Genomic DNA, 17,785 nt, shown 5'->3' on the forward strand with positions numbered 1-17,785 from the left:
TACAAGTAACCAGATTAATTCTCCCACTTTGAAATAACCAGAAAATGAGCAAAATATATGGCTCGCAGATAACTGGCATCAGGCTACAAAAGACAAAGATGGCTGAGAACACGGAAGTAAATTAAGATGAGTCTAATAACTGCCTTAATTGCCTACCCTGAGAGAGTTTACAGTATACCCTGCAAGGGGTGAAATTGAGGCAGAGATTGACAGACTTTCTGAGCTGTGAAGGAAACGAAGTTAGGGGACCAAGTATTTAAGAGAAACTACAGAGAACCTCAGGGTCCTTTAAAGGATTTCACTACAGCACTCAGCTGATCATGGATCAGCATACAGAAAACTCCTGAGGGCTGGGGCAAGAACCATTTGAAAGTATTAGAAGTAATCCTATCCAGGGTTCACAAAGGACAGAAACAGTACCAGCCTCTGGAAAACCTCATGACTCATAAACCACTGGGTAAAGCAGAAGTCAACAAATTTTTGCATTAAAGGGTCGCACAGTAAGTGTTTTAGGCTTTACAAGATTTTTAACCTATCAACTCTGCTATGATACAGTACAAGCAGTCATAAAAATATGTACATCAATGAACACAACTGTGTATCAATAAAACAGGTTGCATATCAGATCTAGTCAATAGGTTTGGGGATTCCTATAGAGTACACAGAAAGATTGTAACTCAGAAGAGGGAAAAAATTATTCCACAAACTCTCTCTCTGTAAATATAGTACTAAACATTGAACGTAGGATCTTTGACTGAGCTATATTCTCAATCTTTTACTTTTTTTAAGATCCCGTTGCACAGGTTGAGCTTGTGCTTGTGGTACCTCTGCCTCAGCTTCTACAGTGCTGGATTTTTAGACTCCCATTACCACATTCAACTAAATTAGCAAATTTTAATAACTTATGTCCCAAAACAAAGCTCAGAAAATTTACAGGAAAACAAAATATATGTATGTAACATTTAACAAGATAAATTTAAGAGTACTGGGAATCTAATAAAATTATCATGCTGGGGCTGGGGATTTAGCTCAGCGGCATAAGCACCTGCATTGCAAGCAGGCAGTTGTGAGCTCGATCCCTGGTACCGATAAAAACGAGAAAGACAAAAAAAAAAAAAAAAAAAATTATCATGCTGCATGGAAAAAAGAAACTCAATCAACTGTAATCAATCTAGAAATGATATAAATGTTAACAAAGGTGTTAGAATGGTTATTAAAATCATATTACATGTTCAAAAATAGAAACTTGGAAGACATGAAAAACAAAATCTAGGTTAAACTTCTAGAGATGAAAATTACTGTGTGTCACATGAAATATTTTCTGAATGGGTTAATGGCAGATTAAACTGTATCTAAGAAAGATCAGTAAACGTAAAGAGCCAGCAGTAATAACCAAATCACAGAGGAGCACCAACAAGCTATGAAATGACTTCATGCAGTCTGATGCACATTTAATTGGAGTCTTAGAAATATAGGCAGGATAAAAACAAATACTTGAATAAGAAATTTTTAAAAATTTAAATTATAAATGCATAGGTTAAAGAAGCTCAACAAAGTCCAAGCACTAGGACCATGAAGGCACATCATAATCAAATGGCTCAAAATGAAAAATTAAGGGAAACAACAAAAATGAGAATATGGTGGAGCAAAATCTTAAATGTACTAAAGGAAATGTTGACCTAGAATCTTACACTCAGCACGAATAACTTTGGATCACCAAAGTAAAACACCTTTCCAGACACGTAGGAGGTGAAAGAACTGATCACTACCAGCATCCTGACACATGTCTGTATTCCTAGCACCTCTTGGGCAGGAAGATCTGAACTATGAGGCCACTCTGGAATACAGGGAGACCCTTTTACCAACAACGATCATGAAGATGGAAATAAACACTGAAGGAATACCTTCAAGCAGGTGAAAATATGAATCTGTACAAAGGAATGAAGAGCACTAGAAATGGGAGCTCCACACATATAAGAGTACACAATATAAGAGTAAAAATACATTTAAAATAAGATCTTTATGAAGATAACTCTTTACTAACAAAACAGCATAAGGTTTATGACATATGAAACCATTGCACAGAGGTCAAGAAGAAGAAAGCATACTACTGTAATTTTCTTATACAATACGAGAAATGATATGTCAACTGCAGACATAATTCCAGGTTACAGATTTAAATCCTAAAGTTAGGTCTAAAATAACTTTAAAAGGGGAAGAAGTTATAGCCAATAAGCTAACAAAAGAGGTAAATGGAATCATTAAAATACTGAACAATCCAAAACAAACTTTAGAAAAAAGAAATACAGAACATAAAAGTGACAAGACAAACAGAAGACAAATGTCAAGATGACAGATTTAAACCTACATCAATTATCACACTAAATACGAACTGTCTCAAAGCCCAAGTAAAGGAAGAAATGATCATACTACATTTAAAAAGAACAAGAACATACTGCTTTACTTTAAGTGTAAAGACATTAACAGGTTAAAAAATAAAAAATTGCTAATTATGCTAATCAAAGAAAGCTGGAGTAACTATATTAAAAACAAGGCAAACCAGATTTAAGAGCAAGTAATATAAGGAATAACAAAGCAGGTCATTTCATGATAAAAGTGAATTTAATTTCACATAATTTCAAAGTGCATACACCTCAAAACAGAGCTTCAAGTTTCACAAAGCAAAACTTGTGCAAGGAGAAAAAGGCAAATCCATATTCAGAGGCTGAGATTTCAAGACCTTTCTCCATACAGGACAAGTAAGACAACAAAACAATAAATTTTTTTGGCTTTAACAATACTATCCAGCCAATTTGACCTAATAAGCATTTATACATTCTAACCCAAATGCAGACTGCATACCCTTTGCAAGTACATATGAAATATTTACCAGGCTAAATCAAATTTCAGTCCATAAAACAAGTCTCAAAAACTTCAGAAGGATTTGAGATAACACAGTGGAACCGAATCAGAAGTTAGTAATAGAAAAATCTCTGAAAAACTCAAAAAATATTTGGAAATGATATAAGCAGCTTACTAACCTATGACTCAAAGAGGAAATTAGAAAGTTTTCACAATATTAAAGGAATACTTACTGGAAATTTTATTAAACTGAACATCTGTATTAACAATGAAATAAGGTCTCAAGTGACCTCAACTTTCACCCAGAATGAAATGATAATGTCGGAATACAAATAGAAAACAAAAATAGAGAAAAACCCCAAGGTCATTTTTGAGAAAAATGGCTCTTCTCATGTTCCCCTCAAAGCCTATTTTACCCACAGAATTCTCTGTATCAATTAGTGATAGCTTAGTATTTCCTAACAACAGTTTTGGGTCAAAATGTTGGATTCATCTTTTGACTTTCTTTCTCACTTTACAATCCAATCAGAAAATCTAACTGGCTCCATTTACAAAATATATACAATATCATTTCACTTTTCTTACTACCATCATATCTACTGTCCTGGTTCAAACCTCCTTTAAGCACTTGGACTACTGCAACAGAACTGATGTTTTTGCCCTCCACGTCTTCACTCTCAATCTTCTGTGAGTAGGAGCAGTCTGAGGAGCACCTTAGACATAAGCCCCCATCAAGTCACTCTTCTGATTAAACACTCCAAATGGTTCCCCAATTTGTTCATAATAAAAGCTGAATTCCTTATAATAGCCTATTAGGGGTGCTATTCCCAGGCTACAATATATTAATGTCCTTTGCTGACTCCAGCCACATTGGCTTTCTCAAACATGTTTTTATTTCTTTTTCCAATTAACTCTTCTATCTCCTTGAAATGTAATTTCTCCCAAAATCTGTATGGTCAGCTTTTCTCCACATCTCTGCTCCTCTGTGGGTTTCTCACTGAGGACTTGGAGAATATTCTTTTTAAAACTTTAATTTCCCATACACCAATGCTAGTTCTCCACAGTCCTCTTTCACCCCTTGTCCCCAGGATATCACTAAAATGCCCACATTCTTTTTTTTTTTTTCTTTTTCTTTCTTTTTTTCCGGTACCGGAGATCGAACTCACAACCACCTGCTTGCAAGGCAGGTGCTTATGTCGCTGAGCTAAATCCCCAGCCCCAAAAATGCCCACATTCTGTATGCTTTGTGCTCCCACCAATCCCATTAAAGTGTAAATACCAGGACAGTGCCTATAAACTTTATATCCCTAGACCCCTAGACTATGCCTGGCATGTAGGAAACATCTTAATAAAGGTGAAATGAATAAACTTGGGCTTCCTTATTACCCACATTTTTGGCCACTAGAAGACTGACTAGAACTATAGCATTTTGGTACCCTTATGAATATACCGCCTTGAAAATTTGGATATTTCACTGAATACATGTCCTTCCATATCATTTAATTTCTCTATTATGAAAAGACTTATGGCAAATAAATAGTTTTTCCTAGTTCTAATCTATTAAGGTGACATTCTAGTTAAGAGTGAATTTTTACCAACGTATAGCAACTTTTAAATGTTATTAGAATTTTAATATGAATAGTTTCTTTAGTATAGCTAAATGTAGAAATAAACCAGATTATAAAATTTCATCCAATATAGTAAAATTTCTGCTACTGTAATAGCTTGATGTTCATGTATGTACCTAGCTCAGAATCATAAGCAGTAAGAGATGTTACTTCACAATATTAAATGAGGCTTGTCTTGCTATTTAAAAGATAATTATTGCTCCAAATTGACCATTTATAATAATCATTTGTCCCAACAATTTTAGACGTTAGAAGCTAGTACATAAGAAAATGTTTGCTACTAAGAAAGTATCTCTATAAAAGTATGAGTTATTTCTTAATAGTTCCTTTTCTTTTTTTTTTGAGAATGGGACTCTTGGGTACTTAAACACAACACACAGTATACTTGTACTTGATTTTTGCTAAAATTCATCCCAGTGATGACTCACTCATTGATCAAGGGTTTATTTTATGTTAATTCTTAATCATTTTATGTGATAAAATATTTATAAAGATCTAGGCTGGGCGTGGTAGCTCACACCTGTAATCCCAGCACTCGGGAGGCTGAGGCAGGAGGATCCTTGCGAGTTCGAGACCAGCCTGGGCTACAAAGTGAGTTCAAGGCCAGCCTGAATTGCAGAGAGAGCCTGTCTCAAAAAGACAAAAAAAAAAAAAAAAAAAAAAAATTATAAAGATCTAAAATATGTAACAAAAAACATGTATATTTATGGTGCTCTGTGTTCCCTCCAGCCCAGAGTAAGTTCTAGGAGAGGGATATAATCCTTTGGCTCTTCAAATACAAATGAGGTAAGATGTGCGTATAAAACTTTTTCTAATTTTAAATATAAATTTCAAAATTACTTCATTTGCATAAACTTTTAAGTACTAGTACATGATTTGCAAAGAATTATGGTGTCCACTTTAATGGATTAAGAAATGCCTAGGGGTTTAGTGCAGCACTGTTTCGAGTGTGTCTCAATGACTGATTCGTAAACTGCCAACTGAGGGGCAGAGTCAGGCATGGTGGTACACACCTGTAATCCCAGCACTCAGGAAGCTGAGGCAAGAAGATTGCTGCAAGTTCAAGGCCAGTTTGGGCTATATAGTGAGGTAAAGGCCAGCTTGAGCTATAAAGAGAAACCCTGCCTCTAAAACAAACAAACAAAAAAGCCAAAACCTGAAGGAGGAAGACCCAATTGAGGTGCTGATGCCTGGATGAAATAGGAAAGGAGGAGGAAGTCCTCCCTCTTGCTTCATCGAAGAAGCTTCAGTCTTTGCCACGGTCTTTCCATGTTTGTCTCCAGCTCCCTCAGGGTTCTAGCACAAACTCTTCAGCTGTCCAACACAGACCTTTCACGTAGGAGGACTCTGCAGTGAGCTCTAGGCTTTCAAATGGATCCTCCAGCTCTCCTAGGCACAGACAGACTTCGCATTTTTTCATGCCTGACTCTGCAGGCAGTCATTTGCCTTGCTTTGTAAATCCTTTATATATGTATGTGTTTCTTCTCTAGAGAACCCTAACTGATTCATAATTTTATAGTGTTAGTACTTTGAGCATCAACTCTAGTTGAAACTACTCTGCTAAAGTGATAAAGCCCATTTTGGTTGACAACATTTTATATGTTCGTTATTATCATGATCCAGATAAATGCAGTGATTCAAAAAACCAAAACTCAAGAAAGACATTCAACATAGTATGGAATATCTGCATTTTAATTAAATTTAAGTTCTTTTTACAAAGCTTCTTGCTTTGAGCAAATAGGTTTTATTCTGCTTCAATCATGTTTCTTCCCTTCACTAGAAATTCTTCATGCTACTCCATCTAGCATAATATAGCTATGTCCGTAATTCAGTTATCAGACTTAGTTTTCAACAATTTTACACACTAAATGCATAATGCACTTAACCAAGGAGTATCAATCTTAAAATATATACTTAGGCAATTTTTTAGGCAATGTTAATTATTTATTATTTAGGCAATGTTAATATAATTCATAAAACAGTAACAGCAGGTATGAAAGGAAAGATAGGTTTAAACTCCTACAAGCTTCCTAGGTATTTGTTTTGTGTCATTGTGACTCACCTCAAATGAATTCCTAAGTTGGACAAAAACTTAACACTCCTCTTTCCTCTCCCTAGTTTTTGATACCTAAATTACACATGTAACTGTAACACAGGGACTGCTGAAACCATACAAAAAGAGGGGCAAAGAAAAAACTGAGTCCATCAACTTTTCTAAGACTACTTTTAGGGACAGATCTAGTAATTTTTAAATTTTTAAAAGTACTTATTTTTCAAACCAAGAATGGTAGTGCACACCTGTAATTCCAGCACCCTGGGATACTGAGGCTGTGCTCATTCATAACTTCTAGCCTAGCCTAGACATCTTAAGTGACTTAGGAACACAATGTCTCAAAATAAAAAAATAAAGGTTCAGAGATGAGGCTCAGTGTGAAGGCACTGAGTTCCATCTGTAGTACCACACTCTCTCACTCTCTCTCTCTCTCTCTCCATATATATATATATATATATATAAATATATATATTTATATATATATATCATGTATTGTTTAGGAGAAAATCTGACGAAGAATTCTATCACATTAATATTGTAAATTCTTATGTCTAAGAAATGTTAACTTACACAAGTAAATATTTTGAATAAATTTAATAAATGCACAAAATTAGATAAGGATATCATAGCCAAATCTCAGCTTATCTTCAAGTTTCAAGGTGATGTAAGTCTGTTCTGGAATCCTTACATCATTCACAAAAGTCTACAAAGAAAAAAGAAAAACATTTATGTTAAATATAGAATATTAATTTTCACATTCCAGATATCACCTTCTCCAACCTGATACTTAAAAGTACGTATTATGTGGTAGCTTACAAAGTTTGTGTATCATTTAGATGTACCATGCATGCTACAGTGTGATAAATTATTTCCTATTGAGCCTCTTATCTCTGTTCCTGCTGACATACAAAAAACATGGTACTGCACTACCAACACGTACAAAAGCACAACAAATTCTAAAAGTGTTGGCAAACAGTAAAGACTGAAATACTGAATTCTTAATGTACCATGAGGGCTCACTGGACTCAATTTATGCTTCTTTGAAAACTCTACTTGTGAAAACTGGTATTCTATCACTTTTATTCTAAGAATTATTCCAAAAAAACAAAACGAAAATTTACTTTAGGAAATAGAACAAAATGCCCATAGGTTCTTTGCATCATCTTATGAAACCAAGATATATTATGGGGTCATAGAGAACAAAGATTTTTCTGCTATCTTAAGATTCTGTTATTTTGTCATCATGGTAATTATTTCATCTTTAATTTCTAATAATGCTAAAAATGACCAAAATACTAAAAGAGTAACAAAATTTTTAGAGTAGTATTATCCAACAAAATATATATACAGAGTCCACCAAAACAATGTATGCACACTTCAGAAAAAGAAAAATAATACATTTATTCAACAGATGTTGTTACTCTTGTTGGGGGCCACTGGAGCTTGTTGTGTATTCTAGAAAACCCACTACACTGCCTGCCCTAAGAGAAGAAATTGAAAATGTGTGTGCAGCAATTTCAATGGACCAAAGCTACCCAAGCAGCAGTTTGCCATACTAATTGGAGTCTGGAAACCAACAGCCACCACTTTGAGCATCTCCTGTAATTAAAGCGGTCAAAGGTAACTTGTTATTAATCCATGATAAATGATACACTTAGTACTAAAGTATTTATGCATGTTTTTCTTTTCCTGCAGTGTGCATACATTTTTTTGGTGAACTCTGTATACTGCAAGCCACACATCTTGCCAAATGTTAAATTTTCCAGTGGACATATAAAAAAGTTAAGAAAGGGGTAAAATTAATTTTAATAATATTGTTTTAACCCAGCATACCCAAATAGTGCCATTTTAACAATTAATATAGAGTTCCGTGAGAACATGGCGGACAGATAGTAGCAGCTACAGACGCTCTCTGAGAGACCCAGCTTAGAATCCAGGAATAGTGCAGAGTGACAAGTCCTAAGCAAGGGGAGATATACCCTGCTGACCTAAGAACGAACTGGGTTGAGAGAAACCAACTGGGAATGCAATCCTGGTGCTATAACAGGAACAGATAAAGCCTCAGTGTGGAAGCTGGAGCCTGCACCATTGGAAGCCGCGATTTGAGTTTCCTGCTGCTGGTGCTGTGTCTGAATCGGCTTGGCAGGGAGAGAGACACGCTTTAGCTCTGAGAGTGGGAATCGGTGAACTGAGTTGAGAGCGGGACAGGCAGGGAGCCGTGCATCAACCTGTGGTGAGTGAGGGAAATGGAGACTCTTCCATGGTCTAGGAGGCTCCAACAGAGGACATTCTGGGACTGGGCAGACTAGCCGGAACAGGATGCTGCAGTGACTTTAGTCGCGTATTCCCCTCTCAAGCGGGATTGGTGGGGAGTGCCTGGCCTGGGTGATGCCGTGGACTAAGACCCCATAAGGTAGCCCAAACCAGGTCCCAGTGCCTGGTGGTGCATCCTAGCACTGAATCCTTCAGTAGGTTGGCTGACCTGGAGGGGTGGGCCCAACAGAGCTGCCCAGGTCTGTGTCTCCCTAGTACACTGCAGTGGGTGGGAACACCTAGCTGGTAGATTCAAACAAACTGTAACTGACAAAGAAAAAAAAAAAAAATGGGCCTATTTACACTTGTATGGAAGAAACAAAAAATATGGGAAGAGGGAGCAACAAGAAAGCATCCTCGGCCCCCAATCTTGAGACCACTGATCCAGGAAAGGTAAATACAAAGGAAAATGAGGACAGAAAACATGCTGTATCAGACACGGCACCAACAGACATAAAGCGATATCTTCACAGCCTCACAGATGAGTTTAAAAGTGAAGTATTTAATGAAATAAAGCAAGATGTAAGTAGAATAGTTAGAGAAATGCTAAGCACTGCCCAAGAAAAAACAGATAGTGAAATGGAAGAACAGAAAAAAAGGGGAGAATTGTTTGATGGAGAAAACAGAATACGTGAAGCAGATTCAAAGAGATTACCAAGACACTAAAAACTATTGAAAGCTGGCATAACAGCTTGAAAGAAACTAAGGATAGATTATCTAAACTGGAGGACAGATTTGTAAAGTGGGAGCATGAAATGAAAAACTTCTTGAAAATAACAAAGAAACAAACAGCAATAATACAAAGGCTAGAAGATGATAAGAGGATCTATAATTTAAGAATTAAGAACATAAAAGAAGAAGTAGGGACACAAACAAATGAACTACAAAAGCTACTTGCAGAAATAATCCAGGAGAATTTCCCTAATTTAGCAAAAGGTAAAGATACTCAGATGTATGAGGCATACAGGACCCCAGCCACCTACAACCCAAACAGAGCTACACCCAGGCATATAATAATCAAAATTCCAGAAATCCAATATAAGAACAGAATATTAAAAGCCGTCAGAGACAAGAAACAGATCACTTACAAGGGAACACCCATCAGAATTACAGCAGACTTCTCGGCACAAACCATCAAATCATGAAGAGCATGGGGGGAAATAATTCAAGCTTTGAAAGATAATAACCTCCAGCCAAGATTGATATACCCTGTACAACTATCACTAGAAATTGATGGAAAAACAAGGTGCTTCCAGGATAAAGAAGAATTAGGGGAATTTGCAACTACCAATTCAACTCTATTAGAGAATACTGCAGGATATTCTAAAAAAGAAAAATACCAAGATTCCAGAAATAGTGGCAGAAAGGTCACAAGGAATGGAGCAGAAAACAAAATGAAGAAGACAAACTGACAACTAATGACAGAAAAAGAGCTCAACCGAAATGAGGCAGAGAAGACTGGATGGTAAGAACAGCTATTTTGGAGAAAACGCCATCATAATAGGTAATGTTGATTTAATATCATCTTGTTTTGAAGTCCCATCAAGCTTTTGTTCTTCTGTCTCCGTAGGTCTTAACACGTTGTATCTTCCTGTATTTTATTATATGTGATAGTATAAACAAAAACTTTTATAGACAAGAAGATTATACAGAAACCATTATTCATTTTCTGTTAGTTGATTCTAAATACCCTGTAATACTGTCATTCTCTTGAACGGTTTTACATTGTTTTGATATGTTTGATGCTACAGTATACAAAGTTATACTCAAAGATTTCAAGGAAAGAGACAATATGGTAACTACTTTTATGTCAGGATTATCTTGTGGTGAAACACTATTTTGCTTAAACTGTTATGTTTTGACCTGTGCTGTTTTGTTGTTATGCCCTCTTTTATCTCAATCCCCATTTTATTATTTACTTTTTTATTTTTATCCTTTTAAGGGAAAAATCAATAAAAAATAGCAGGATATATTATAGTAACCTACTTTGATTTTCTATTAACTTGATTTGAAGCCCTGTATTGCTCTCACCATCTTGTTTTTACTGATGTATGTGTAACAGATTTACATTTTTCTTTCTTAGGAAGAGTGAAATAAAGTCTTTAAAAGTTTAGACTTGTCACATCTCAAGTGCTCAACAACAGCTACACGTGACACAGTGACTACATAGTGAAAAGCAGACCTAAAAGGATGATGCAATAATGATATAAATCATGGTTTTATCATCCTTAGGTTTTCTTATTGCAATGCCTAAAAACACTGTACCAGGTTTCCAAGAAAATATAAAAGACCTTTGTAAGTTTTTGATGTCACTGTTAAAGAACACAACTGAAAATTAAAAATTTCTAATTTAATATCCACACAGTCAAGGAGGGAAAAAAAAAGAAGTTATTTTTCATTTATGAGATACATAACAAAGACAGCAAGCACTCTATGCTCATTTATAATGGTAAAACTAGTAACATAAGCAAAACTATCATAACATGTATCTTCAAATGAAGACAATCCTACATGAATTTTCTCTAATGCATTAAACAGGAGAATATTTCTACAGACAAAAAGCAAGGCATTTTCATCCAGTCAGTTGATGAATCTTACAATACTTTCTAGCAAGAATTTTGCTGGACATGGTGGCTCACGCCTGTAATCCCAGCACTCAGGAGGCTGAGGTAGGAGGATCATTGCAAGTTTGAGACCAGCATGGGCTGCAAAGTGAGCTCAAGGCCAGCCTGAACTGCATAGCAAGACCCTGTCTCAAAAAAAGACAAAAAAAAAAAAAAAAAAAAAAAGAAAGAAAGAAAGAAAGAAAGCAATTTTGATGATACTGCTCATCCCTTTTCTTCCTACCTACTTAGCACATTTTAAAAGTACATGATACACAAAATAGGCAAATACAAAGGTTACTAGAAACAAAAAAATGATGTAAGAAAAAATTTATCGGACTGATCTACTTGTTCATAAATTTGAAGATAAAAAAGTTTCTTAATTACAGAAGAAAGATAAGTACCCTCCTTAATAAGATTATAAGCTATTAAGTTAAAAAAAAAAAAAAAACACTTTTGACCGTGCAAGAAAAAAAAAAAAAAAGAAACAGCAATAGTAAGCTAGAATCAACTAGAGCTTGGTCTGACATCTGTAATCACTATTTATAAAACAGACACACATCCAAGTGAACACATGACAACTAATGATCAGTTAGCTGCATTCAAAGAACACTGCCTATTCTGTGTGTCATGCGCTTTTAAAATTTACGAAAATATGAAATGGAAGTTTGTAATTATTATGCCTAAATATTTATTTCATGATGTTTTCATTATCTTTTCATTCTTCTGTAAGTTATTTATAAAGATATATACAAAATTAAAAGGGGCCAACTAGACACAACTGATAAATGGTGACGACTAGTTTACCTGACATCCTGGAAGTTAAAAACCTCAAATTTGTTACAATTATAGAACACAGAAAAAAAATACTATACTTAATTGTGCAAAATGTATACAAATAAACAACAGAATGTTTTAATAAACTGAACCTTTTAAAAGTTAGTTTTCTCTTTATAATTCAAGTTTTTTACAAGTTATTTTGACTGACATGGCCATACTAGCTGGCTTAGGGAGATGAGGAAATGGGAAGATAAAGAATGGCTAGGGAGTTAGAAGGGTTCTAATGATGCATAACAAGGCACACAGGGGGACTATGTTGTAACAGTCATGTCCTCAAATTTCTGTGCATACCTAGCTCTTCGTAATGTGTCACAAAACCAACTTGAAAGAAATGAACATCTGAATTTCAGTCACAGACAAACTGATAGTTCAGTACTACTGAAACTCTAGACCATACCTTATCATGATTTATTGTTAATTTTAAATGACAAGCTTCCTTCTGCCATGATGAACAGAAATACTGTAATGTGAGGAAAATCCTAAGTCTCTCAAACTTATAAACTCTAATTTAAGGTCTGTTTCTAAAACAAACATTTAAAAGCATTTTAAAATTTATTCTTTGAGTTTACCAAAATATACTCAAAAATACAGAAATGATGAGGAAAATAAAGGAAAAGAGAATAAAAGAATATACTGATTCAGTGATATTTGGTCTGCAGAAGATAAATAAGTATACTTTTTAAGAGCCACAATACAAGTCTGAGCCAATCTTACTTAAAAGAGTATCTAATAATCTGGAACACTATCTTTTACTTAAAAGACTTACAATGACCTCTCACACTGACTTAAACCCTCTTATCTATTATATGTCTTATGTACTTCAGAACTCATCAAACATATAATGTTAACATCTGCCATTTAAGGCAGAAATATTCCACAAAGTCTATTAAAGCTTAGGAAGTAAGTCACACAGAGCAGCTCACAAAAATGCAAGTGAAAACATCTGAGAGGAAAAACAGCCTCCCCCTCGGCGTCTAAAATTACAAAGAGAAATTATCAAAGCACAGTTGAGGCAAAAATAATCACAATACTAAATCAAATATGCAGCATGTTAATCAAATACAGACAAAAGGTTTTGTTTATATTTCAACATCATTTGATCACACCTCTAACTGGTAGGAAGGATAAGTAAGAAAAATGAGACACAGAAAGGGAAGAAACAATCAATTTCAGGGTGTAGAAGTGGTAATGATGGGATTTAAACTCAAGTCCTTGAACTATTCCATGGGCTCTCCAGTTAGGTGCGCAGCCTAAACCAGTTCTCCAAACCACTAACCCCAATTGATAATATAACATAATTAATAATATAAGATCATAAAATGTATTATACATATTATGATGTGCTGCATGTATTATAATTTATAATTTAGCAGGGCATCCATCTCAATCACTTTGCCAGACTCCTCTCTTCAGTAACCCTTCCCTGTGAGGACCATTCTCCACTCTGTGCCATGCTGGCCTGGTGTTAGCAAGAACTCCAATGTGAATAGGGTACACAGTAGGAGCTGGAATAGATTGCTGGGATGGGGGTGGGGGAAGGCACACCACAGCAACAAAGGCAGGTGTTATGGTTTCTGTATGTCCCCCCCAGCCCTGCCAGCTCCATGCACTCATAAGAAGGCAGCTGAAACTAGTTTGTGATTGGCGCAGGGTCTAATGCTAAGGGTGTGTTACGGCCTGCACCAATATAAGGGACAGAAGGAGGCTTGCTTTCCTTCTTCCTTCCTCTTGTTGGTTTTGCTGTTTTCGGCCATCATGAATGGTTGCTTCTCTGCCACGTGTCACCCTGCCTTGGAGTCAACCCATTATGTACTGAAATGTACATAATCTGTGAGCTAAATCAATCTTTTCTCCTCTAACTTGTGAGTGTTGGGTATTTTGTCTCAGCAAAGAGAAAAAGTAACTGAGACAGCAAGACTGGAATAGGATCAGAGAGGTAGGGAAGAATACATGAGGGTCTGCAATGATTAAGTACTCCAGCAGGAGTCATCAGAAGGAACTAAAGGCAAAAAAAAGGGTTCTCATAGAATGAGAAGGCTTCAGTAGTCTTGTTAAAAAATGGTCCACTAAAACATCAGAATCAGTTCCAGCTTCCTTTGGCTTACATAATGTCATTTCTGGTATAGTTTAAGATCCCTTGGGAAGTACATTTTGAGATAGGGTGAAAGGAAGTAGGAGGGAATGTAATCATTTTTAATGTGAACTTAGTTGGTGTCATTCTTTAAAATATAACTGTTTAGTCACTGAAAAGCATACACACTATAGTCTACTTATTAGTAAGTAGACTATTAATAAGTCTGTTGACTTTTCGTTATAACCATAATAGCAACAACATTCACTGGATACTCATTGTGTATTGTTTGAAGTGTTTAAAATTATTATTTCTACTTTTTCAATAAATTTTGAGGTAGGATTGATTATTTATTTATTTATTTATTTATTTAGAGAAAGGGTCTCACTTTGTGTTCAAGCTGGCTTTGAGCTCACTTTATAGCCCAGGGCGCTTTATTTCTATTCTTAAAAACTGTGGAACAGATTCATGGACTGAAGGGAGAGAACAAGGCCACACCAGCAAGCAAGCCCAGTCTGGACACCAGCACCATGCACAGGCGGCCACTGGACTGAAAACAGCCATACCCCAGCCCCTTCTGGCATCCAGGCTAGTAAACAAGAAGTACCAATCCTCCCTTCCCCCATAAGCAACCAGTTTATCCAGAAAAACACAGGCTGTAATGATAGCCATTTGAGTTGAAACACAGTTGGATGCGGTAAGGCTTTGGTGCCTCACTAACATTTCAGGTCTAAGGCCAGTGATCTTGATCATAAGTTCAGAGGATAGAGTACACAGTGTGGCATCTGGGGGTAGGGGGTCTCCTGAGAGCTGGAGTCATTGTTGATTCCCTATGGTCTTGCTTTGAAGTCCTACATCGTTTCCATTGTTTTGTTGGGCTGGGTTTTATTCTCTTCTCTTTGTTTATTACATTAAGTCTGATGGCAGGAGCAGCTATTTCAAAAACAGCAACATATATTATGGTAGCCACTTTTGGACTTACTATTGGCTTGTTTTATTATTCATTGTTTTGTTTTTGTTTCTATTCTACTCTGTTCTGTGTGATATTTTTTACTATGTCTGAAGTTATCTGCAGCTATTTTGAAGACATCAAAAGGCATTATGGTGACTATTGTTGATTTTGTAATATTCTGAAGTCCTGTATCTCTTACACTGGTTTGTTTTGATTGATTTTACTGTTTAATCCTCTTTAAAAACAAAACAAAACAGAAAAACAAGTGAGGAACAGAGAAGTTAAATAACTGGTCCAAGGTTACATCATTAGATTAAAATTAGGCTCTTTACCACTACAATTTTGTTCCATCTATCTCTGAAATTACCATTTCTAACCTGACCTCAAGATTCTATGATTGCATAAATATTAAGAGTAACTGGCTATCAAATATAGTCTACAATTTCTTATGAAAAAAATGCACGATAGCCGGTACTTCATGTAATTCCAACATCATATAGCTACCAAAATCCTTTGTGGCATATTTCCTAGGCTTTCATTTGGGTAAGAATACACTTATCATTTGTGTAATGCTTTAGAGTACTGTAGTAGGCAAATATTCACATGCACCATCACACTGAATGAAAATAGTATTATGGAGCAGAATATTTCATAGCCAAAGCAGATTATCTAAATTTTGAACTGCATCTTAACTGTTATAAATGTTATTTTGTTACATTTCCTATACCTCAGGAAAAAATATCAATCTATATAATGAAATTTATTTTTAAAGACAGTTTCCCCACTTTAGACTGCTGGTAAACTACTAATCTGAGATTTAAATCCAGACTTTAAATTCAAGTTCAAAAGGAAAGTCACTCTCTATGACTTATTATCTTTTGTAAAATTATTAAGCATAATCAAATAGAAGCATGGGCCTAGAAACTTACATTTCACTTGATTTTTTAAACCACCAAATAATTTTCATATTTGATCACATTCTTTTAAAAGACATAAAGACACTAATGTAATTCTCACCATTTCCTAAAATATAACATAAGGATATATAAGAATACCTCTGTCAACAAAATGAAATTTTTTAGACAAAAACCCAGATTGTAACAGTATAAAAATATTCTACATATAGAAGCAGACTAACATTTTTCTCTATAAAGTCTTCAAGAAGGAAAATTAATTCCATTCAAATCGCATTCACTGGGCTCATGCACCATGATACGCACTTTGTACGGGGCACTATGGTTATAGTTCCAGAAGCAAAAGGTACATGAACTCTCTAGTTGCTCTCAACCCAGCACAGAGACATAAAGTAGATTTAATGTATTACTGAAAAAATACACAAAATAAGGTACTAAAGAAAGATTTATGTATAGGTAGTTTGTAAATTTAAAACAAATGTAATATTATTTACAATTGTGCTGGTAATTTTTTAAATGAACTGAACTAAGTGTATCCCAACTGCTACAAACTTCCACTGCTTTTCAAAATTGCATTTAACAGTTATAAAAAATATATGCACAAATTTGAAAACTGAGATGTAAAATACGCATTTTGTTTTCTGGTTCTGAATTGGCCTGTTTTTGTTTTTTCTTTGAGACACTTCTTTTGAATGCATGTTCTGTTGGTTTTATTCAAGCCCGTTTCTTTCTCACAGAATATAGTAAGGGTGGCAAGCCCATGGCAGGTGTGCCATAGCTGGCTGTTTGTCATCAGCGCTGAAAGGTTTGCCATTGCTGGTATATACAATCAGAAGAAAACAAAATGAGAATGTTTTAGCATTCTCTTATATTCTGTGGCTACTTATATCGTGTCAAATATGGAAAAGCCGTATGAAAAACTAAAAAAAAAAAAAACCACATTGCAGTAATAGAAAAATACTTTGAGAAGCCAAAGAAGAAAGAACAAACAATGGCACTTTGTATTATTCTACCTTTTTTTTACACTTTTTTTTTCCTTTTTATCGCTACCGGGGATCGAACTCACGGACCGCCTGCTTGCAAGGCAAGTGCTTATGCCGCTGAACGAAATCCCCAGCCCCTATTCTACCTTTTTTAAGGTAAATGGTTGTTTCAGTCTTTCACAGGAGATGCTCCATTATCTGGCATCAAACCACAGTTCCCATATATATTCTAAAGTGAACTCCTATGTTTCTGCCCTCCAAGAGTGTTTTCTGCATTCTTACTACCAGGATTTTCTACTGTTCTCCACATAATGCAGCCATACAATTAGGCCAAGCCTAGGTCTCATCTCTTTAATGAAATCTTTAACCATTATAGATAATAATAACCAACTACTTTCTTAATTTTTGTATTTATCCCTTAGTTTCTTAGGAACATGGAGCTAGTTATATATTTTATTATATGGCCCCAGAAGTGCTGCATCCAGCTAACATTTCAAAGTAAAATACAAACTAAAAAAGGAAATACATTATAAGTAGAGAATGCAACCTAACTTGTCTTCTTATTC

General features: G+C 35.3%; 1 protein-coding gene across 9 annotated transcripts in view; it reads right to left on the bottom strand.

Annotated features, from left to right (window-relative positions):
* Cep170 (centrosomal protein 170) overlaps nt 1-17,785 on the bottom strand; it is a 108,146-nt gene that overhangs the window by 65,270 nt on the left and 25,091 nt on the right. For all 9 annotated transcript variants that reach the window (XM_063237544.1, XM_063237540.1, XM_063237539.1 and 6 more), the window contains exon 4: nt 7,165-7,246. In XM_063237544.1, coding sequence (XP_063093614.1) covers nt 7,165-7,246 — 82 coding nt within the window. The remainder of the gene's footprint in view (nt 1-7,164; nt 7,247-17,785) is intronic.

The sequence above is a fragment of the Cavia porcellus genome, unplaced genomic scaffold, assembly GCF_034190915.1.
Source record: "Cavia porcellus strain 051 isolate PalLab524CR breed Dunkin Hartley unplaced genomic scaffold, mCavPor4.1 scaffold_26, whole genome shotgun sequence".
Lineage (NCBI taxonomy): Eukaryota > Metazoa > Chordata > Mammalia > Rodentia > Caviidae > Cavia > Cavia porcellus.